This window comes from Neodiprion virginianus, chromosome 4 (assembly GCF_021901495.1).
Source record: "Neodiprion virginianus isolate iyNeoVirg1 chromosome 4, iyNeoVirg1.1, whole genome shotgun sequence".
In the NCBI taxonomy this organism is placed as follows: domain Eukaryota; kingdom Metazoa; phylum Arthropoda; class Insecta; order Hymenoptera; family Diprionidae; genus Neodiprion; species Neodiprion virginianus.
The window spans coordinates 41,438,089-41,461,900 of record NC_060880.1 but is presented as its reverse complement, the minus strand read 5'-3'; the positions used below and the strand labels follow the sequence as shown (position 1 = coordinate 41,461,900).

Below are 23,812 nucleotides of genomic sequence, written 5' to 3'. Positions count from 1 at the left end.
AGGGTACCTCCTGCATACCGCCTGGGTTGGACCATATTTAATTAACTACATGTCAAATTAAAGCTTTCGTTTCCACACAGAGTAAGTCGTGCATGCGTCACTGACCAATTACGGAACGGATTATTATTTTCCGAGTGAAAATTTTAATATAACTAGATTCTAAATGATTTCCGTTAGGCTGCTGCGTGCAAGTGCTTGGAAGCTCTGCAAAGCGCTACAGAGTAAACGTATTCACTGCATTTCCGTCGGTATGGCCGCAAATTTCCTGCCCACGTGGTCATTCGCAACTGCTTGCAACGTTGCCAAGCTCCTAAATTATTATGCAGTGGCGTCGTACCGAAGACCTATAGGATGAACTGCGCACGAGAGGCGAAAAAGCAAACGCTGGCGAGAGGGAGCGAAGGAGCGTGTTTCGGGGCTGGCTCTGCCTCTTTTTTATGCATAGTCAGTACTCGATAGAAGAGGACGGAGCGTACAGAGCAATCCATCCCTTAAAACGTTGCGTCGCGTCGCGATATAATATGTTCCATTTTGTAGGTGGATATCCGTTGAGCCAATTGCAGCGTAAAAGTCACTACCACCAGCCTTAAGTGGATATGTCAGTATGACTATCATTTTTTTATTTGTTTATTCAGTTTCGGAGGAAAGCTTTAATCCATGGTTCAAAAGTTCTGCCATCGACAGTTGTTATAACCGTGGAGAAAAATTGGAAAATAATCAAAGTGCACGCATTTATAATAAAAAAAAAAAAAAAAACAACCAAGAATCAACATTAATAAAGTTTCAATACTGTAAACTCGAAACTGCGGGTGAAAATTTTCTTTCAAGAGACCGTTGTTTCCACTAATTATTTCGACTCGGACAATTTTACGCCCGAAGCGATGGTAAGAGGTGATGAGCATTAAATAATTCGCGTTGTTTACAAGTTGATGAAAAAAAAAAAAGAATATAATCAGTAAATGGTCACGCCTTGAGATAGGGTAGTCGAAATGGTAAGCGCTGACGTGTAAGAAGGAGTCTGCTTGTTTTGGCCGTACTGTGACAGTTGAAACTTCGAAGCCAATTCAGGAGGTGACAGAAAACCCCTTATAACATTTAAGGATAAGTATTTAAGGGGGGTGGGGATGGCATCTGTTCACCTATTACCGATAGTACTGTATAGTAGAAGTGGCAATGCAGGAAAGGTTTCAAATTACATTTTGCAAGATCAGACGGACACCGGATGCTTCCAGGCTCCTGGAATCCAAAGAACGACTTCTAGGTTTATTGTTAACACCAAGATAATCGCCATCTTTTTTGCCACTTTTGATCCAACGAAAGTACGACGACATGTTTTTAATTGAGGGGCGTACACCGTCGCAGTTTATGTCTCTGATTAAGTTCACAGCACTTGCGACACGTTGACACCGTTTGCCGAAACTTGCGTTGATAGGTATCAGTTAAGTTATTACCAAAACTGCAAGGACGTTGATGCAGTAGTGATTCGCGGTATGATCGGGTATCATAAACCAGTACTAATTCCGCAGTACAATTACATGGCGATTTTTACCTTATACGCGATCGTATAACAATAGTGCTCCGTCTATTTAAACCATACGCATTATATGATAACGGCAAATTTTAAATTTCTCTAAGAATTGTTGCAACCCTGAAAAGGTCTCTCTCAGATCAATTTCTGTCGCCTACGCATAGCTCAACAGTGTTTTCACCGAGGAAGACAATCGATGATAGTATAAATGTAACGTCAGTCCATACGGGAGAGTACTCTGAAGTTGACGGACAGCGCGTTAAACACAATTAGGAGATGAGTATGCTTATCAATTATCACTGATGTGTAGTCAACACTACCGCCGTGCTGTCATAATTCGTGTCAACGGGATTGCTTCAACGTTTTATGCCTATTCTTAGAACTTTGATCGAAGCATGCGGAGAGGAATTTTATGTGTCAGTCAAAATTGCTGCAAAAACCGTGACATAATTGATCAGCGTTCTCGTGATATGAGAAAAGTTGCGCGTGGGTACGATGTGAAAGATCGATGTCGCAGCCTTGGCGCCAAAATATAACGCCACTATTACACATACATGTGTGTAAAAAAGTATATACGTCATCCCATAGGGAATTACGAGAAAAGAAATCACGGTCGATTCCCCGCTCTTTCCAATTTCTTTAACGTTGGTACACACCTTGTTTCATCAGGATACGTACAAATGTGTACTTGTTAATATTATGTGCTTTCTAATTAGTTTCATACAAATACAATTGACCTTACTATTTGGCCTCAGGAAGTGGAAAAGCCGGCATCGAATACCTCTGAATTATCAACAATTTTTTAGTATTACATTAGGAGTGTGCAAGTAGTGTAAAAATTTTCCATAGGTTGCAATATTGCCAATAATCACTTAGATCCAACGATTACATTAAATACTTCCAAAGCAGAATGTTATTCAGTTGGGGATGCGTGTCTTATTGCTAGGGAATAATAATTAAACATTCCCGGCGCTGAGTAATTTCATTATTTACGCAGTTTCACGATTAAATGCAAGCCATACGGTTATACCCTTTGGACCATTTCTCATTCCTTAGGCTTTGAAAGGGGGCTTGATAAATGGTGAGAATATACGGTAAATACTGCGATTGATGAAATAAGTGAAGAAAGCGAAATTAAATTGAAACTTGACCCATTTCAGGTTCTGGATGTAATATATTTATATCTCTCCGTTGTCGCGTCGACGGCTAAACAGCTCGGTTATTTCCATTGCAAACATCGCATTGTTGGTAACCCCAGGTTACATCGTACGATCATCGCTAAGGTGACGGTTAACAAAAAAGCAAGGCGTAGTAAGCGTGATGTGTGTGCGACCGTGGTCTTACACCGTTAAATCTGAGTGCGTAGGACGCAAAAATTTGTCTTTCTTGTTTGTTAAGTTCAAGTTATTTTATAACGCCGCTTCTTGTAAAATTACGGCAATGAACTCGTCTGTGTGATAGCAATAAATGAACCGTAAATCCCATCCGAATGAAGAACCGAGGTCGTTCTACTTAATCGGGACAGAACTTTCTTCATCCCAGTCTCAAGGGATTGAGTAGACTGATTACTTATTTATGAGTCAAAGTATAGAATTACAGGTGATAATTTCCATTATTTCAAATTTTCACGTCGGCAACAATCTCATACCTGATTCAGTTCAAGTTGAAACTTACAGTCAAATTCAGTGATTAAAGAATCTAGCTTAAATTTTTGTTGACCCTTATTCTTTTCGATTCGGTTCTTGGGATACTCTCCGAAATGTTCGGCAAGTACCTTCTGTCGATCAGCAGTCCATCTATCTCCGATGCGCTGTACGATAACCCTGCATGCCGTTCGCGGTTGTTATTATAAATCTTTCGAGGGTGAATTCAGTAGCCGCTGAAGGAGTGTTGTGCGCCTTACAAGTTTGTAGATTGCTGAATCTGTCTATAGATTACATCAATGTTAAACACGGAATATCAGAATTTCAGTGAGAGAATTTAAATGCCTGAGCTACGATGGAGTATACGCACGCATCCCATTTTATGTGACAAATAAACCGTTCATTACCGAATCTTTCGTTATTTTTTCCGGAAGCTGGTTCCGTAAGTCGTTGTGAAAACCGATGAAATATTAAAGCACTCGTTTTAGGTAAACTAATGTTCCTTGACGAGGGTATAAGTAAACACGCGATTCGTATAACGAAGACGCAGTGGTATCCGCACCGACGTTTCATGCACGATAGCCGAATAATTAACTAATACGGTATTTTGTCGAGTAATTTTTTCACCGCTACAGAGACCACAGACAGCTGCATTCGTCACAGAGCAATATATTACTTGCGGCAACCAAGTCTATACCTACGCATATTGCAATCGTACAATATAATACGTACAGTAGGCGCATTAACTTGGTCTTGCTACTTTCAAAATTATCGCTATTTATTGTACCGACTTTTTGCCCACTACAAACCTGCCTGCCACTATTCTAATTGTTAACGAGACCCTGTTGCCTAGTCGTCGTCGTGCGATTAAACAGATGTGAAACAGCTGTGTAAATGAGACTTAAGGATGTCATAACCCCCCCTCCCCCGCCGCGCGTTCATGCTGACAATTTTCTACATAGCTTCTAGCTACAACAACTGTATAAATTTCCGTACATACTCGCGTTGCTTTGGTTAAGCAACAGCTGTGCGTACCTGGTACCCGTACAGGTACTTGGCAACTCGTCAACATACGCGTTCAGACAAGCCAAAGATAAGTAAAAATCAAAATGAATTACGATTAGTTCTTTAACGTAGTGCAAGCTGTGTTCAACGTCTGAATATGCGACGCAATTTTAAGGAATATACGACGAGAAATGATACGGCCGAGTGTTTCACCATCGATAACACATGCCCATTGGTAACCAGATTGTAGCGATGCAAGTTTATAACGTTCTTTCTACTGTACATTGATTGCACTCAAGCGGATTTTCGTTGTTATCTTATATGATTTTTTTCATTCCATCGCTTCGAGCTCAACCTGTGAAGAGAAGAAGCAGGAATCGCAAATAGCGTAAGTAGGTATTAAAGTGCCGTACTTCGAAATAATATTTAGGGGAGAGATGGGTGACATGGGCCCACTGAGGGAGGAATAGCGTTGGACCAATTTCTATGACGCAATTTGATTGTTTTGGGCCTCAAAATAAATTTCATGCGTTATCGGCATTTTTTGAAACTCCATTTGATTGTATAGGGGGCAGATTTTACCCGCCGGGGCCTCTTTTGCCCGCCTCTCCCCTATATACAATACGATGAAGTTTTCTCGACCGATGTTAAGAATATGAAGGTAACGAAATCTTGGGTGTTTTGGTAAATTTTCAATGTAAATTACGTATTACATTACTATAATATTATATTACATAAATTATGTATGTATATTATTGACTTCTCCGCTCACGCGCCCTCACACAACATCTAGAAACGTCAATAGAAGTCTAATTTTTCAACCGATGATGGCCGGCCGTACACGACCGAACAATCTTAATAAAATATTACATTGAAAATTGACCGCAACACCCAAAATTTCCTTACCTTCTTACATAGACGATACGTAGACCTACGGGTCTCCAAGATCTCTGCACAGACACCGCGAGAGTCTTGTGAAACAGGTGGTTCTCGCGTGAACCATTGTGCAGTGAGTTGTCCGCTTCTGTATACCGTAAATGTAAAATTCATCGAATAATTCACAAGACTTCCCGGGATGGATATTATACATTAGGATGAAGTTAATAACGTTACTGTAACGTTGCACGTTTAGGCAAAATCGCTAATTCGCGCCTTTATGACTTTTCGAAATTTAGTAAACGAGTATAAACAAAATACACACTGACTCTGAAAAGCCAAAACCTTGAAAGTCATTCTAAAATAGTTCAATAATGATTTTTTCTCCTGATATATCGTTTCGTTAACGTTACTAACTTGAGCTTCGTTATTCTACACAATAATACCACTATGTCCAGTCACGAACGGTGAAAATTCATAATCCAACGACATAACTGTTTGTATAAGGTTTTTTTTCCACACCACAGTTTTTATCAGTCAGGCTTGACACTATTCTTACTCTTGACAACTTGCTAATGTTTCTTCGCAACCCTGGTATTGGTTATGAGTAGATCATAGGGGTACAGAAATATGGTTTTATGCTTGCATTTTGTGTGATACATGAGCTTAGACCGCAAATCTTCACGCCTAACCGTTCCGCTTTGGCATCCTTTTTACACCTGTACGCATTATGTTCGGTAGAATTTCCAGACTTCAAGAGTTATTCCTATGATCGCCGAATAAATTACACACTGTTTGGATGTGCGTCACTTAGCTGACGGATAACGAATGCTAATTGATTTACCGCATACGTATCTTAATTATACACACGCGTATACGATATATAACATGTAAGTTTCAAGTTTGAGTCGTCTAGCACTGAGAATATTAATAACTTTTTCGACACCTATATGTACACCTGATTAGTAACTGATAAAACACAAAAATTCCTGCGACGTGAAGATATTCATTTTCGGCCGAGTTGTAACTATTTCAACGTGAGCAATGGGATTATGCATGCAGATTGGAAAAATTTATATTCCAATAGAGAATGTAAGGAGTGGAGCATCATCGACGATGTTTAGGAATCTGTACTATCTGACTGCAGGTGAACGGTTAGCTGGTTAGCACCTGATTGTAACCTGCAACGATTCGCCTGGTCGTACAATACATTTTAGTTCCGGTTACCGCTCAGTCCTTGACTATTTTCATTTTTTACCACAATCGAAGAATATAATTCTAGGTACAAAGTGAAAATTGTTTTTGTAGCTGTTACCAGAAAGTCTAGTATCCGTTACTATTCCTTCTCGTTACGATCACCGTTACTATATTTTCTTTTAACCGTTGCGAAAATTTAATGCTTGTGCAAGAATAAATTGATGTTAAAGCCTTGTTTAACTAAAAAATTACAGTAAACCGAACAAACTGATTTTGCTTTGCAATAAGCAAAAAAAGGTTCGACAATAGCGCAAAATGGTTTCGTGTACCTCGTTTTTCGTAATCCCAACAATATTCAAACAGTTTGTTTTAACGATACCTGTTTTGTTGAATTTTTCTAGTTACTGTATCAAATGAAATTTTTCTCAGCGTGATTTGGACGTAGATGTGAGTGTAGAAAAATCTAAGCTCGTAGAAGTTGCGGTGAGAAATTGCGGTTTTATGTTACAAATAAAGCCGAGTCAACGACAAGGTCACCGGCAAAATACATTTCAACCATTATCAAAGGAGGCACATTTGAACTACACGAATATGATCATTTACGCTGCAGTGACGAATGCGAGTCTCCGCATTCGCGGTCTATTGGCTATGTGCATCACCTCTTGGCTCGTGTCAGGTGGATACTTGGTAATATGTATGCAGTTCCCCTATCATAAGGAGTCATTCAACAGTTTCCTCAAGTACCGCGGCATACCAGCGAACCGGTAGCCATTTTTCAATATTACAACATGTTTAATATCACAACGATGTGCGTAGAAGCGCATAACAGACGTGTAAAGTCTGTATAATATAGCATATTTATAATATACTGTATTGGGACCGTGCAATCGTGTTCTCGTATATCACTACTATATTATACCGCGATAAAATGAAGCGAGTAAATTTTTAGTAAGGCTGAGTCGGTGACTGTGATGAAAGAAAATGCACACGCGTGCCCCGCACTCGCGGCCGCTTATACTCAAGCTAACGTTGGAAGCAATTTGTCATTGAACAGTATGCAGGTTTTGCGAGTGAACAAGTCGCCGCGTGGAGGAGAGTGACGCTCACGATCAGCGAGTGCCGCAACGCTTGAGCGACGACTCTGAACTGGAACTGATTGCGAGTGTGCTAGACAATTACAAACTTGCGCTGTCTCCGTAGTCGTTCCTCCCACCGCAACACGCCACGCTACGCCAGACCACGAGCTTCAGCTCGGTGGTATAATTCGCGGACAAAAATAAATTGTGCAAGAGGCAAGGTGTCTTTTATTCCCTCTTTACCGTTTCGCTTCCGCAAACATGTGTCGAGACAAAAAAAAAAAAAAAAAAAGAGGTGTCGCAGAATGAGGAAGAAAAGCCACAGTGGTCGGAAGCTGTACAGCCCACGAATGAATGTCCAGATTCCTCCAATTGTAAGAAATTTTTGGTCTAGCTTACTTTTTTTTCACATCTGACGGACGGCTATTACCGCGTCTTATTCACCTACATATCTGTCTGGCACTGTTTGTACAACTGTTCAACCGCACCAATTAACGCTAGCAAGATAACGACACGTGAGGATCTTTCGTCAGTTTTGGGAGGTAAATATGCGCTCCGTAAGCGTAAAAAAAATCCGATTGGGTGTTGCAGGGAAGCGTATAGCACACACGCTACATCACGCTTGATCAACGCTACATTCGATGGTGAAGTGTCATCATTCCATTTGTTCGAAAAGTTGCACATTTTCATTCTTATCGTCATTAATTGTTCAGAGGGTGGGTCGGGGCGACACGAGCACCCTTGGAAGTCTTGTTTTGTGACAAACTGGTACGCAACATCGGTTGAGCATTTTGAATGAGTTGATATAAGTATATATATTGTAAAGCAAGTGGGTACTTTCGTCGCAGATACGGGAACATCGTTGAACATGGATATTCATTCTGGGGACATTCGACAAGTATGTTCGATTTGTTGTTGTTTTTTTAATTCTTTTATAGATTTTAGTCCCCTCCTCCCCTCATACAACGATATTGGTTCGTTCACTTCAACCCCCCTAAAATGTCACATAATAAAGCGACCCCCCCCCCCCCCCTCCCGCAGCCGCCGCCGCCGCCGCAGCTCAATGATCATATCATAGTTATCCACGGCCTCCTCAAAAGTGAACGTATTCGTTGAATGACCCCCCTCTAAATCAAGGATATTGGCTACTGGCATGAAAGTGGGGAGAAATGGATGAAAATTAATCGGGATATCGACATAGCGGATATTAAATAAGGGAGAAAGACGTTGCCCGTCTCCTCTCTCTTGCCCCCGATAATCTTACTTCATAAAAAAAGAAAAAAATTAAAATTCAATTGCTGGTCGTATTTAAAGGAAGGTGGGAGTGTCGACGAAGTAACCAAATCATATTTTAGTTTTCTTTTCTACACAGTAACGAAATCGTGTCAAACTGCGAAATGATGTGGTGTTGGCTCAAACAAGGTGAAAAAGTTTACGAAAACACTCAACATACTAGTAACAGATTCTCACTTGCTTTGATGTTATGGTATGATAGTGATATCTGAATCTTCTATGTTTTCGGTATTTTGACATCAAGTTTGCGAACTTGTCTCAATTACAACGGAAGCATAAGTGTACTAGTAAATTCTATCATTTCCCAACATTTGAAGCTATTTTATTGCTCTGGAAAGCAAAAAAATATGTAAAACACGATTTGCTCACTTCGTCAACACTCCGACGTCCCCTTGAGCCACTACTGCGAGTAAGCTTTGAGAAGTTACCGGCTATAGAGGGGAGCGCAGAGAGGTGAACGTGGTCGAACGTGACCAAACTATATGCCGAAGATAGCCGACCGTCACACGGGTTAGTTTAGACCTTACGATTAGACTATGATTTAGAAAATCGGTACGGACCATCGGAGTGGTAGGGATGTTCCAAATTAATGTGACAGGGATGGCTTACGATGTAGAGACGTTTACGAAAACGTCTCGTGCGTGCTAACTTTTAAAATCTCGTAAGCCTTTGCGATTCAGTTTTACAATATTGCACAGACTTTGGAACACAAACGTGGCAACGCTGGTCTCAAATTTGGCAACGTTTACTCTCCTAAAGGGGGCGTAGCTTCCTTCCCTGACGCATTAGTTAGCCTCTTTCGTCTTTTCCTCATTACCCGGCGGTAGATCTCCCAACACTTTAGCATAGACAATGCCTGGTCCAACTTGTATGGCTTAAGGACGAATTTCTAACTAATGACCATACGAGCAAGAAGGCGATAGAGTACGTGTAGAGAAAGGTGGGAGTAGAGCGTATGTCGCACAAGTGATGGGTTTGTGGTCACTTATCAGGCAGAGAAGAAAGTTCAAAGATTTCTCCCTCTCTCTTTACACCACAATCGGATAGACATGTTCTCAATACCGAGTTATTTTTCGTCATTGCGAATGAATTACAGTTTTTCCAATTCAAAATGATCTCGAAGAAGCCTGAAAAATTACCACATACCTATCCGTCATGCGTGCAATAATGAAAATCGGTGAATTTTTCATTATAACAATATAGATAATCATATAATTTAATGCGTACTTTGTTCCATTTTTTCCTAGATCCCACAACTCCCGCCGAGTATCAGGTACAAAAAATTTTTCAATTCGTATCTGGCCAATTATTATTTTTTCAAATTACTTCAATTTTCGACGAACACAGGGATAATCAATACACCGAAGTTTGAATGATATACTTGGCAACGAAGATTGATTTCGATAAATATTGGGAATGCGGGTAACGCCGGGAAAGAGCCATCTTGGGGTATTCTATCTTTTCTATTCAACACCAGTGCGCAGCCGTACAGTCTGCCTCAACACCTATTATATTATGATTCTTTCGTGATTTAACGTTGTGCCAGTGATGCTGCTCGCTGATATAGAGCTATATCATTTTTTGACCCAATTGTACGGGGATAATATAGATCACTCGTTTGATAACTCTTTTACGCGCTTCAAATCTAAATCCTCAATATCATTCTTCACAGTGAAAACCGCCAAACGTACTCACAATCTAGCATGGCTTACGTATTGAATATCGCATGATATACTTGCTGTGAGCAGTGTCTATGGAATCACTGTACCCAGTGATTTTCAAGTAGGCAATAAAAAAATATACATAATATTTACGCATCCGTATACACGAATGCAGGTATATATACTCAAATGAATTATCATCAGGAATTAATTAATCACGCCTATATTTTGGAGATGCTATTTCGAGTCTTTATTAATTGCCAATTGAATCGCTAATAGTTGGTCGGCGGCCAAAGGCACTCAATCTACTAGATGCGTAAAATAATCCTTGACTTATAATATTCTAGTATTAGCTAATTTTAATAAAACGTAAACAAGTTTTTCATTAGTTTAAAATTCAGTGAGTCGAAACGTACTTGAAGCTTTAATTTATGATTTGCCTGGTGAGGGAGTAACGCCTGTTGGAGAGTTTAGCGTTTTCTTGAAATTTTTAGGGGTCAATTATATATGTAATGTTGGTTTCGAAGGAAGAAAGCAATTATGCATGACTGTGAGAGTCACCGAATTCTATCAGTCTCTCCACATATCACCCAAAAATCCAATTTCAAAATTTCACTCAGACATGAAATTCATTACGTTCATGACATCGGTGACCTTTTTACTACTAACAAATATATGTAAAAACATCTAGCGATATTAATTATATAAATTACGTAATTTTTGATGCGTAAACATGTTAGCTACCCCGTCCCGTATCAGCCTTAAATATTTCGTAGTGCAGTAATTCCAGAGAAAAGCGTGAAGAGAAAATGAATGAAAATAAGTAATGATCGATAGCATACGAGTATAATGGCGCATGGCGTGCGTATCAGATAGGTTAGAGAGGAGATGAGTTGATTCCACCGCCTAGTAATCATGTACATGTACGGAAATTAGCTGCCGCACGATCAATTTCCATATGTGTAAATACAAAAAGGTCTATAATGAATAAATAACATATGTCAGCTGGGCTCTGCTTTACTTCTTCGTTGTACACTGAGAGAAAAATTTGATGGTTAAAATTTGTGCTAGATGAATTATTTGCCACATCGAACAATCGCAAAGAAATATGCCACTGTGAATTGGCAGGCTGGTTCAATGGTATTAGACGACGAATGATTTGGTTCTGCTGATTGAATCAGCCAGATTTCTCGAGCTCCTTCGACTAACTGCTAATCTTACTTCTCTCGCGAGAAGAGATTTTTAACGTGTTACAGAGAGTATTTTGCCACTGAGATAAAATTTTTTGTTAGATTTAAGATGTAACATATTTGATAGTGGTAATAAATTAATAGCTCTGTTGATTGAATCTTAAATTTCGTACATTTTACGAATCCCCACCCACCGCAGGATTTAGTGAACTCTGTGAAACGATTTAGTTGAAGCTACCAGTGTGTATACAATATTTTGATAATACTGTTGCGAAGGGTGAAACCACCCGTTACGCCCCCCACATGTTACGAAATGAATAAGGTTACTGCGTCAAACGATATTATTATAAAAACAGTCTTTCTCTTTACGTTAACTTGAGACCACGTATTTCTGTGAATAAACGAATTTGCCTCTTATTTTTCTGTGTTTCACTGCACTTGCTCTATTATCGGAGAACATCTTTATTTTCTCGTAACCCAAAGTTACAATAACACGAAACGAGTATTATTTTATTAAATTGATTAAATTTAAAATCGAGTATCAATAAGTATATTTTAACAAAATTAAATTTTTTTGCAATTTTGAAACATATATTTCATCAATGTTCGCATACACAAAAAAATATTGTGTGAAAAAAAGATGCTGATTTTGAAAGTTAATATACCAATGCGTTATAAACATTCATCGCTCGGACAATCTCAATGAGACACTTGATCTGAGGCCGACGCAGAATGCGTTTAGCATTTACGCAGTAGAATCTCTAATACCACGATTTCAATCGGACTTGCTTAATAATTAAACCTTACCAACGAACGTTAATGTCGCCCGTCTGGTTGGTAATCGACCGAGCAAAGCGTCGGCAAGGCAGACGCGTATTCCGCATAACCGTATAGGCTCAGGGCATGTCCGTTTATTTCCTCAATGCCTAACTCGAGACACGTGTATACCTTCAATTAATTTCACTTAAGTGAGCTGAACTCACCGCTTTCCGCTTGTCTTCCGTGCTGACGACACTGTGACTTCGATGTCTAATGAGATCCATCACTTTGCTGACAGGATTCCGACTGCTTTCCGATCCAGCCCGCGGCCGCGAATATTGCTCCTTGCCTCCCTCTTTTTGCAAGTCCTTGCTCTCCTTCTGGTCCTTATGATCTTTGTGATGATGCTCCTTCTCCGAAGTTACGTCCGAAGAGGAACTAACGTGAGCACTCCGATGCAAAGAATGCTGCAACAAATTGAATACAGACGTTATAAGAAATTAAAACAAAACGAAGCTCGCAAAGTCCTCCGAGAATATTACATTACTCGGACGCACATTCACCTCACACAGTTCTTCTTGAAACATCCATACGTTTATAATTTGAAGTCGGAACAATGTAAAGAAAAAAATACTGACGAGGATATAGTGTGTTACCTGTACGGCGTTTTTCATATTCGTAATAATACTGGGTTTTCTGGTTTTACTGGCGTCCGATTTACTCCGCGGTCGAAAGGCGTCGAAAAGTGCCGGTTTTCTCGTGGGGCTCGCTGTGTCATCGCCGCTCTTCCGACGCTCTGTACTGTTGCTACGACTGTTTGACCCCGATCGTGTACTTGCGGACTTTCGCCCTGAAGCTTTGACAAAACCGGAGGAAGAACTCAATTGATCACTGTGAGGCTGAGGTAATGGTGTAGATTTACCCGAACCTGGAGCACTGCCTGTTGAGGCTTTTCTGATGTTCCTAGAATGCGATCCCCAGGTACCTGGAAATCCATATTCACCTAGTGTGTTACTTCGGCTTTATTGCTGTTATTTCATTTAATTTTTTCAAGCATTTGTTGTATCTTATTTATTGGATCATTCATTTTGTTTAACTCGCAGTTGAAGTTGATAAAAAGGATTACGGTTCATGCAAACGATCTATTTAGATTACACCTCTCCTTGTGCAGAATTATTTCAGTTTGAACGTAATCATAATCACATGGATAGTAGTATTATCCAATGTCAGTACACTTGACTACGTTCATGAATTAACAGTTGATACTGCGGTCTGCGTGCACTTCTAATACTTCTTAGGTATATCTAATATGTACGCATGCGGTATATATTCAAAATATTCAATATTTTGACAGAAAACAGATTGACATGCCGACATCAATTTAGTATATTTTGGGGGAGAGAGTACAATGAGTACCATAGAATTGCATCTCAACACTATCGCAGCAATATGTCGAATACGCAACTGAGCAGGTATACACGGTGCAAGCATCGGTATTGGTACATACTTACCAGCACGTGGTCTGTGACCCTCATCTTGCCCGGACTGACCAGATACGTCGGTATCTTCGGTTACGATTGTTGGCAATGGTTGCGAACCAAGTTCCTGCAAGCATCACAAAAAAATATCAGGGGATGTCTCGTTTTCATGATTATATTTTCTCACGCCATGTCTATATTTTCATCATCTATAAGGCTGCCTATAAATCGAATAGAGTGAAGGTTACTCTATGGTCAACAATGAGATTATACTTATTTGGGGAGATTGTTTAGAAAAACTCCCGCAATTTCTTCAACGTCTGTATCTCATTCTCACCAATTAAATTCTGATGCCGGGGATTTCATTTCGTTAACTTGGAAGTATTATCACGACGAATACGAGAAAAAATGTTTTGTAACTGATAAATCTGGTAATCTGATACTATGAAATTTTCATTTCCATTATCTTTTCGCTTCGGAAGCTTAAGGGAAGCTGTAATTTTTGATAAACATGATCATGTCCGAATATTCAAGCATACGCACTTGAAGTAGGTATTTACTCGTTATGGCCATCCGACGACCTTGCAAACAAAAGCGGGACTCAGAAATTGGATAATTAGCGATGACGTTGACAAGTTTCACAAAGATGTGATACTGTCTAGATAACAATACAACAATACAATGATCGAGCTAGACAACAACGCCTACGTCCGACTTAATGCACCAGCATTCTCAAGTCCGCTATGCGTTGGCTGAAGACCTGTGTATAAAAACTACATACATATGTGTATAGATAGATATATGCGTATCAGTCAACAAGCATGCCGTGAATTTGAAACTTTTCCATAATACCAGAGAGAATGATGAACATGATCAATACAATACTGCACTTCCAAAGAAATTACATTATCAGTGTCACATGTGAATTAAGGAGGCTGGGGGTTACAGTTTGGTCGGCTTTTAAAAATATATAAATCGGTCAAGTTCCAAAGTTTCTCGGATGCTTGTTTTTCCCAAAAACCACTTATATTTTGGCGATTTTCTGACTCTTTTCTGCTCCATTTATCGTATTCCAGCTGACCTAAATGAGTTTACTTTCCCTACTGACGTCTAGGAAGCTGTTTGCATGGATTTTCCCCATTTCGGTTCCCAATTACATCGCTGTTGATCGATCGAGATCCAATTTATTCAATGCTTCTACGTATCGGCAAGACGAATCTTTTATTCCAGAACCGTGATAATGCTTCTACAATGCACGATAGTGAAGATCCGTTTTAGAATTAGCTTTACTAATCCCTAGTTTGCCGGGAATCGCGTTTGCCGGCGCATTGCCTTCTTTCACGCGCTATAGTGTACGTTCCTGCTGTCGCGCAAGATCCGGTGTTACTTGCCGCTTGCCTGTTGTTCTACGTTATCTTTATTTGGACACATTAATTTCCACTAATTGATCAGCTTGGAATTTTTGGCGTTATACTTTACTAGCTAACGATAAGTCGGCCAATTAAATGATTGGGAATGAGGGTGGAGTATAATATAACTGGTGAAAAAATCACCTTTTCTCTCGCATAACGAAACAATATCGAACTCGAAGAATATGTTCCCACAACGTTTATTCATTGAATTCATCATATTAAAGAAACTGGAGCACCTCCAGTTAGACTGTGTCGTATTTCCTGTGACTGTTGTGTGATGTTTTCATATTCTACATAATTTCTGTATTATAACCGAGAACGTATGGGTACGATTGAATATCGCACCGCAGTCACGTTCACTCTCCGCATGTATGTGGATTATCTTCTCATATCGTGATATGGTTCCAACATATCGTGATTTTGAGAATTGATCAGCACGATAATATAGAGGAAGAATAAAGACTGATAAGTATTTAGTTTTCATAATTCCAATACAAAGATATAAGCCCACAGATTTCTATCGCGTATCGCAAGTCGCACCTCGCACCTTTCATGCAAAGTTAATCAATAAAAAATGTTAAGATTTCATATATTTCTACCAAATCACGATAAATAATAATTACGACCCTAATCAACTAACGTCCAACCGGACAAAAATCAGATGACCTTAAAAGATAAGTTATACGAAGGCTGGTTATTTACCAGAGAGAGAATCATCGGACACAAATAACAATAAATCAATTCATTTGAATGTGAGGAATATCAACACAGAAAGAAAATGAGCACACTCGAGTGATTTAATAATGTATACGAGCTTAAAGCCAAACTAACTCTCCTAACAGGCTTCAAGTTGGTTTATTTTGTATGACTCCTATTCTCGGCGATAATATGATCGAATGCGAATATCCGGGTGTGCAAAAAGCAAGCCACATTGCCCCAATTTTCAGAGCCGTCTGTTAACACCTGAAGGTCAATTGTCAACAAGTACACAATATGGTTTGTCATTATTTCAAGTATACACATTTACCAAAGATATCCCTACATTCCTCTGACAACAAAGGACAGGAAAATTGAAGAGTTTTACGATGATGAGCGATAAAAACAGAATGACTGCAGAAAAGCACAGAAAAATCGGACCACTTCTTCGACGATGCAATATAATGATTTTCCACCTTGACAAGGGACGAGTAAGCGTTAATCACTGCGGACTGATGGAAGCTACAACAAAGAATTCAAACCTTGTAGGACTGTAAACTGTCCTGAGGATCGTCGCAAGTCATTAAAACGTATTCACGGATTCTACCGAGACGACTGTTCACCGCAGTAACCATCACTGACTACTTTGTAGCTTGGAACGTTATTTGCTACGAGAAATCCAAGTATGTGATTGACGGTGCTGTGACCAGTTGGAATAAGCCAGACTGTTCCGCAAATTAACGCGTATGAACACGTACAGCTCAATCAAAGTCTAAAAAGTTACTGATAAATGTTTGAAACGAGGTTGCCGTCGATACCTGAATATCGACTGATTACGAAAAAGTTTTACCTATACAACAGCATGTCGTAATAATTCTGTACAGATCGTCAAATGTAGACTATCCAGAATACATTCATATTCATTTATCTTTCCACGAAAAATTGTGCACTCTATGCAATTATACACCAGCATCGGCAGATTCGGAATTGCAAACTCTTTTCGAACAAATAGTTTTTCCAGTCATCAATCTGCTGCTCATTTATTCAATTAAATCTACACTCACGTCACTATCCAGCTTACGTCAAAAAAGAGAACTGTAGCTACATTTCTGCAACGGTTTACACCTTAATTTTCCTTTCTTCTCTACCGTCCACTTTTCACATATAGACGGATAAGAACCCATTCGTGGCTCGTTTCCGGCTTAATCTTCTCATTAATATCGTATTTGTCAGCCAATTTGAAATTGTTATTCAAAAAGATTCAGTGATGGAAATCTGACCGCGGGATCAGAGTAGGATTCTATTGGCAACAATAATACTTCGACACGTAACGATTTTTAGTTAGTATTTCAAACTGAGAAAGCATAATTCCGTTCGTTATACGATCGGTCAGTTCAATGTTGGGATCACGGTGTGGATCAGTGGGTGCGCCAATTTCCGCGATGCCTGAAACACGCGTTACAGTTCAAAGAAAGTGTGTCAACTACATCGCAAAAGTCTTAGTTCTTGCATTGAGCACGGATAATCAAAAGATCCTATACTTGGATTTAGAATTGGTGAAACTGCAAGCTTAGACACAAAGAGATTTCAATAAATTATCGTGTTGAGGATTAGGTAAATTCATATTAATGATCATATCCGGCCAAGTCAACGGTGGCATCCGAGCAATTCTAGTCTATTGGGTATCGATGATTGACAAAGGCGTACACGACTTACCCGACGCTTTCGTTCCTGAACAAAATCCACCCTCCGTACCCATATGTCTTCGTTCGAGTCATAGTCGAGGGTGCTAGAACTACTCGCCTGACTTTTCATCTCTATGAGGCTAGAGTCGAAGAATCGTTTGTCAAGATGCGGACTGGGAAGGGGACTCGTCCTTGAGAACGTCATGCTAGCCGAGTAACTTGGTGGATCCGTGGCTGGAAAAGTCATTCCAGGACCGGCGGTGTGCCGTCGGCGAAGTGGTGGCTTACTACCGGAGGTTGGGGACGTGACGGTTGAAGCGGACGGCGTCGAGGTCTGAGAAGTTGTGAACCTGCTAGTCGTTACGACTTGGGGCGCAGCCTGGGGCTCCGTGATCACGTTGCTTGCTGTTTGGTCCGTTTGCTCTGAGATTGAGTTTTCTGAGGTGGAGCTCGACGAAGATATCGTGCCCAAGCTGTCGCCCACGGTCTTCGCCAAACTCACGCTGTCCGATGATCTTTCCATTTTCTTTGCCAAAGCGGAACCGCTCGCCGCGCTCTCCGCATTTTTGCCTGAAACATTTCGAGAGAACTTTTCAACAATTTTACACCTTTTCAAGTGAAGTAATGTTAGTTTTCATTGAAATGATCTGGTAAATTTATATTCAAAGTTATCGAGTCTTACGATATTTTTTATACGTGGCATTCAAATAGTTCTGTAGTATTGAGGCATGATCATTGATCAATACATCTCAAAGACTAACATTGAGGATAATGCGAATATTAAGAATGAAATGACAACACCCGAGGTATGTGGAACGTTATCTTGTGCAATGATCGTTTTGCTGGCCTCACCTTCGTCAGCTTCGTACTCATCCTCCTCCCGACATTCGGAAAGTCGTCTTCCCCAGGGATAAGGGCTGTGAGTTTGATTACGAGAGGGGAGGCGATTAACGTGGGACAAGAAGTAATGGTGAAAGAAACTATCAACACCGTCGGAATCCTCGCCGGAAGACTGGAGCATGTCCTTGAGAGCAGCGAGAGAAGTGATCGTGTTGTAGTTGATTGCCGATATAAGGTCATCCTCGATGTCACTCTCGTCGGTAGTGTCGTCATTTTTTCCCACATCCTTTGCGACATCCTCGCTGAATCCTTTCGGCTTATCCTTTTCAACGTGATCAGCGATTGAAGCTTCCTCTTTTTTCAAAGGCGAACCCTTCCCCTTTCCATCGGATGACTCAACTTTCTCCTCGGAGGTCGTCTCGGACTCGTCGTCGGAGGTCGAAGTTGACGATGCCGTTGTCGTTGTCGATGATTCGTTATCGTGTTTTTCGTCCGGTTTATCCTTATTGTTCTCCTCGTCAACCTCGTCGACATCTTCGGACACTTTTTTTATAATCTTCCCATTTATGCCATTCAATATCCTGTCGCGACGGGTATCCGATGTAATTCCCGTCTCTCCGTTATCAACTTCCCCGCTTATCGCAGCTTCGCTTTCAGTCGAATACTCCTCATCCTTAATCCCTTCGCCAAGGTCTTCGTCGTTTCTAATATTATTCCGTCTCTCGTCACTTATTTCTAAGGGCTCGTGGCTGCGCATCTCGGATAGTAGCCGGTTATCTCGATCGTTATTCAGATCATCTGTGTCGTCGGATAGCCTTTTGTATTCCTTATACTCCATCTATGAATAATCTGTGAAAAAAGAAAACGTTTTGCAATTGCAACAGGCGAGGTTGATCCATAGACTTATAAAGATAGACTGAGCGCTCTTATGAGCCGCTTGAATCAAACATTTAAAGGACAGAAATATGCCGGGAGTACTCCTTTCTCTCTCTGACGATATTTGCGGCGGGGATCGAGGCGGTAGAGGAGAATGAGGCGAAATCATGCGCCTAATATCTATAGCTATTCCACTTCCACTGCTCCGTTGTCTCCAACCATGACGCCGATTGAAAAGAGAGAGCAGTACTCCCGGTATATCTCTGTCCTTTATATGTAATTGTCAGTGCCTCTTATAGGAGCGCTCAGTCTATCTTTATAAGTCTATGGGTTGGTCGTGTATGGTGTTGAAAAGCGGTAATATTAGAAATAAATGCTACATCGTACGAAAGTAGCAACTCTGTATTATATACTCTCTATACCTAGTTGGTAAATTTATTAAATGTTACTACGTCCTGTTTGAATACAACGAGTGATTGGTCAAATGAAAAAAATTAGGAAAATCAGTTTGATGCCATTTACTTGTACAGAGCAATTTTTTTTTTTTTTTTTTGACTGTGACAGCAGCTTGCCAATATTCGCTTGCTTGTATATGCTGTCTGTTTAATGTTTATCATACGATATACGAAGTGTGAATTTGACCAAATCCGTTGTCACCTGCTGTTCTCGTACTTGAGTTATATTTAGGTTTCATTATTCGATGTCCAAGTTTCTCACTCTTGGAAGAGAAATAAAATAATTGAAAATTGATTATGATTTTCTATAATGAATGCAGGTTCTTATACAAAAAGGCAGGAGAGAAAATGATAATACACTCACTTGAAGATCAATACGGTTAAAAACTGATTGTGAGAATTGCAGGAAAACTATTGTGATCGCAGGTTCTACTTCGAAGAAGTCTCATCTTAAAATCAGATACACTCCGTCTACATCGCATGTGGATAATCAACAACAATAGAAGCAAAGACGAGCTTGAAGCGGCCGGAAGAAACCACCACTCCCCTCCATCCGGCCGCGGGGGTAGCGAATCTTTTATCAATTACGAAGAGAAGTGGTAGATCTCAGGCATGATGACTATTCAGTGTTTGGATTATGGTGAAAACATCGCATCGAGACATTGATGATGTGTAAAAATGGTGTGAAAATAGTTAGGAAAAGTGAGCTGTTATTTGTCAAGTTACATAATAATAAAGTATCTGCTACTTCATTAGATAAATCACAGATTGCAGTCATATCCGTCCGTTGTTGTTGTTTTTTCATTTTTTCTCTGAAGAAACCGTCAGACAACGTTAGGGGTAGTGGAACAGTCATGGGTTCGAAACTTAGAATTTCGAAGCTAAGTTTTTAAATTTATGTTTTGTATAAAAGTAATTAACGTTGAAAAGAAATTATACCGCGCATCAAGAGCGCCCGAGAAAGGCTTTGACATTTTTCATCTAGAAAATTGTATAAGAGTAGATGGGTGATATGATCACCCGCATCTAAAGGCGTCAAATTGGAAATTATTATATTGCACTCGAAACCAAATTGTAGCAGAGAGTATGAAAGTAAATTTCATCAACATCAATCAGATAGCGGAATTGTACTCGAAACACTTTTTTCAAGCTTTGACAGATTTTTACGAAAGAAGTGTGTAATAAAATAGTGGTTTTTGAAGCAAGTGTGAAAAATCAGTCAGCAGATTTGAGAATTTCAAGAAAAAGTCAGAAAAGTATGCCGCCATCCATCATGCCGTGCCTGTTGATATCTCTAATAATAATTAATAGATGCACGGGGTTATGCACATCTCCTGAATTAGATTCTGACCGATTCAAAGCTACTGCTGTTGTCTGCTACCATCTAGGTATTTAACCTGCGTAGCAAACAACACGGGCGGACTTAAGTCCCTCGGGATCTACCTTGGGATGTGTATAAGGTTGAATCTGGCTTTGTTTGAGATGAAATTTTTGATCAGAGAATTAATTAATTCAGTTGCTGAAAAACGGCGATCATTGAGATTTTCGCAAGTGACGCCGCCTTCAAGGGAACTTGTACTATTGACCCCCAAGAGCAGTGCACTACGGTACAAAGTACCAGCCATACAAGTATTTCAATAGTTCTCCGGAGAGAGGCGTACACTGCCTTGGAAATCGTGAAGCTTCTTTTCGAATAGTCTATTCTACACCGCATATTTTTCCATGTACGCATGTACTTTAAAGGGTAATTTGAACGTAACACATGAACCAGAATGAATTTAGGAACGTTACTGTAACGATGCATGTTTAGGAAAACTCTTTACTTCGCATCTTCGAGAATGTCTGAAATTTAGAAAATCATGTTAAATAAAATAAACTCATATTGTGCAGGGCCAACTACTTGAAAGTCATTCTAAAATTGCGCAATGAATTTTTCCCTGATGTTTCGTTACGTTAACGTTACCAAAATCAGGCTCGTCGTAATACGCTATGCAATCTAAGTAACGCCAAGTTGTTCTAGTAGGGCAGAGCCGGATAAGGTGAGTCAAGTTCAGTTGGGTTAGTTTAGGTTAGGTTACGTTACGTTACGTCACGTTGGAGTTAGGTCATATTGCAGTATGAAAATGGTTTGCACGTGACGTTGGTTCGCCTATGCATATAGGTATGAACGTAACTTTACGCCGAATGCCTATATCTACCTTATGACCACGAGTTTGACGCAATGCGGTGCTCGGCTCACTTGCCATGTAGCCTTGCAGATTTTATCGCTATTCTACTTATGCCTATTACATGTGGTCGTTGCATTACGCGATCGCCATTATTCATCATTATTCAGATATCTGGCTGACCACCCACAGAATGGGCTGGCAACAGTTGCGAAAAAACACAACAGAAAAATTTCAATGACATCATATCTGCTTGCCTCAGTTCCGGCTGGCTCATTGACGATGTTGTAAATGTCGAATTCACAATCATTTTGAATCCGATTGATTCACGCTGGACAGGGAATAGGTCACAGTAGGAAAATAGAAAGCTACTCACGACCTTTCCTGTACACATACCTACACTTTTGATAATTTTCCTGTATCACAGATTTTATTCAAAACATACGTAAAATCTGCACTAATTTTACAGTGCGAGTTGGTGAAAATTCGACACAGGATATCGAGTGTAGTGAAATTTACTGGTGAAAACTGCATTCAATCCACAATACTGAGTGGAATTACAACTCGAAATCCTGTCTGTACAATAAACAATTGCCACAGAATAGGCTCAATATACTTACACATATTACAGTCTTTAAACCGAATAGCGGCGGGTTCGCGAAAAAAATACCGACGGCAAGTGTCGTACCGAGGTGGCCTGATAAAAGATGGAATCGTAAGCAACGCAATCCAACGTTTTCACATCTCTTTCTCACCTGATCGTGCAACACTATTCGCCGGGGGCTGTCGAACAATCGAAATAAGAATGGAACTGAATACTTGGCGATCGCCCAAAGTCCGGCACCGAAACTGACCACTTCGGGTTCGTGTTTACCGTTAGCTTTTTATCGATACGTGCCCGCATAGGTATACGTCTATCTATACAAGTATCCTAAGTGATCTACAGGGACGATTTGTTATTTGCTATTCTTCAGGTGTCTCCAAACCCCTGATAAGTAATATTTCTAGAGAGATTTTCAAACTCTCTCATTGTGTTAGGAAGAAATCTATAGTTTGAAAAATAGAATGGCCGCATCGGTATAGTGGTGATTTTGGAAATATTGTTTCATTTAACGGTCAAATATTTTTCAACCAATTGTGGCGTAAATTCAATTCAATTGGTACTAAGTACCTATAGCGTTATAAACACACAACGTTACTAGAAGGCCAATTTCAAAATGAAAAAGGAAATGCTCGAAGTGGGAACAACCTTTTGAATACTAGCAGATCCTGGTTGGATAAGTTTTAAAAAATCAACGACACTCTATATCCTGTAACAACTACTGAAAATAAGTTAACGTTACTTATATTTTCTTATACATTTATAGGAGAATATTTCATCTTCGGCGTTCTTATAAGGAGTTGAAAAAATTGTAGCACGTTTATATAGCAGGGGAGGGGGGGGGGGGGGGATTCACGAACATCGGTGTGAGGCCTGCAAGTGCGAATCTTAGATTTCAAGATGTTTCTGCCTTATCGTCGTCATACTAAATGTTAACGGAATTTACTATTTCATCGCCTGCATTTCGTAGAAGCTTGGTGAAATTTAGCAACGCCGCATATAAGTAGGTATAATCGGCACATAACCTATATACATTAATGTTGTCCAAAAAAATCGTCCGTTTGTTTTTTTTCAAAGTCACACGTTTAATAGTTGTAGGAAGAGGAAATAAGACGCCTGTTATAATTTGAGCCCTTAATCTGAATATTTAATGGTTTCCGAACGCAATTTACCATTTTCCGTTAAATTATTACGCGAAAATAATGTTAGTTCTGTGAAATTATTACCCGCGTCTTATTTCCTATTTCTACAACTCTTAAATGTATGACTTTGAAAAAAGAAAAAAAAATCCATTTCTTTGGACCACCCTAAAATATACATACGCAGGTAAGTGTAGTTACAGGGCGTGCGTAAGCGCGTGCGATGACGCTTATTAT

General features: G+C 39.9%; 1 protein-coding gene across 4 annotated transcripts in view; it reads right to left on the bottom strand.

The window, feature by feature from the left end:
* Window positions 1-23,812, bottom strand: part of LOC124302323 (dentin sialophosphoprotein) — a 74,704-nt gene that overhangs the window by 44,541 nt on the left and 6,351 nt on the right. For all 4 annotated transcript variants that reach the window (XM_046758379.1, XM_046758380.1, XM_046758381.1 and 1 more), the window contains exons 2-6: window positions 18,352-19,188; window positions 17,531-18,069; window positions 13,740-13,833; window positions 12,885-13,213; window positions 12,453-12,695 (exon numbers count right to left, since the gene is read on the bottom strand). In XM_046758379.1, the coding sequence (XP_046614335.1) occupies window positions 12,453-12,695; window positions 12,885-13,213; window positions 13,740-13,833; window positions 17,531-18,069; window positions 18,352-19,177 (2,031 nt within the window). In that variant the 5' untranslated portion in view covers window positions 19,178-19,188. The remainder of the gene's footprint in view (window positions 1-12,452; window positions 12,696-12,884; window positions 13,214-13,739; window positions 13,834-17,530; window positions 18,070-18,351; window positions 19,189-23,812) is intronic.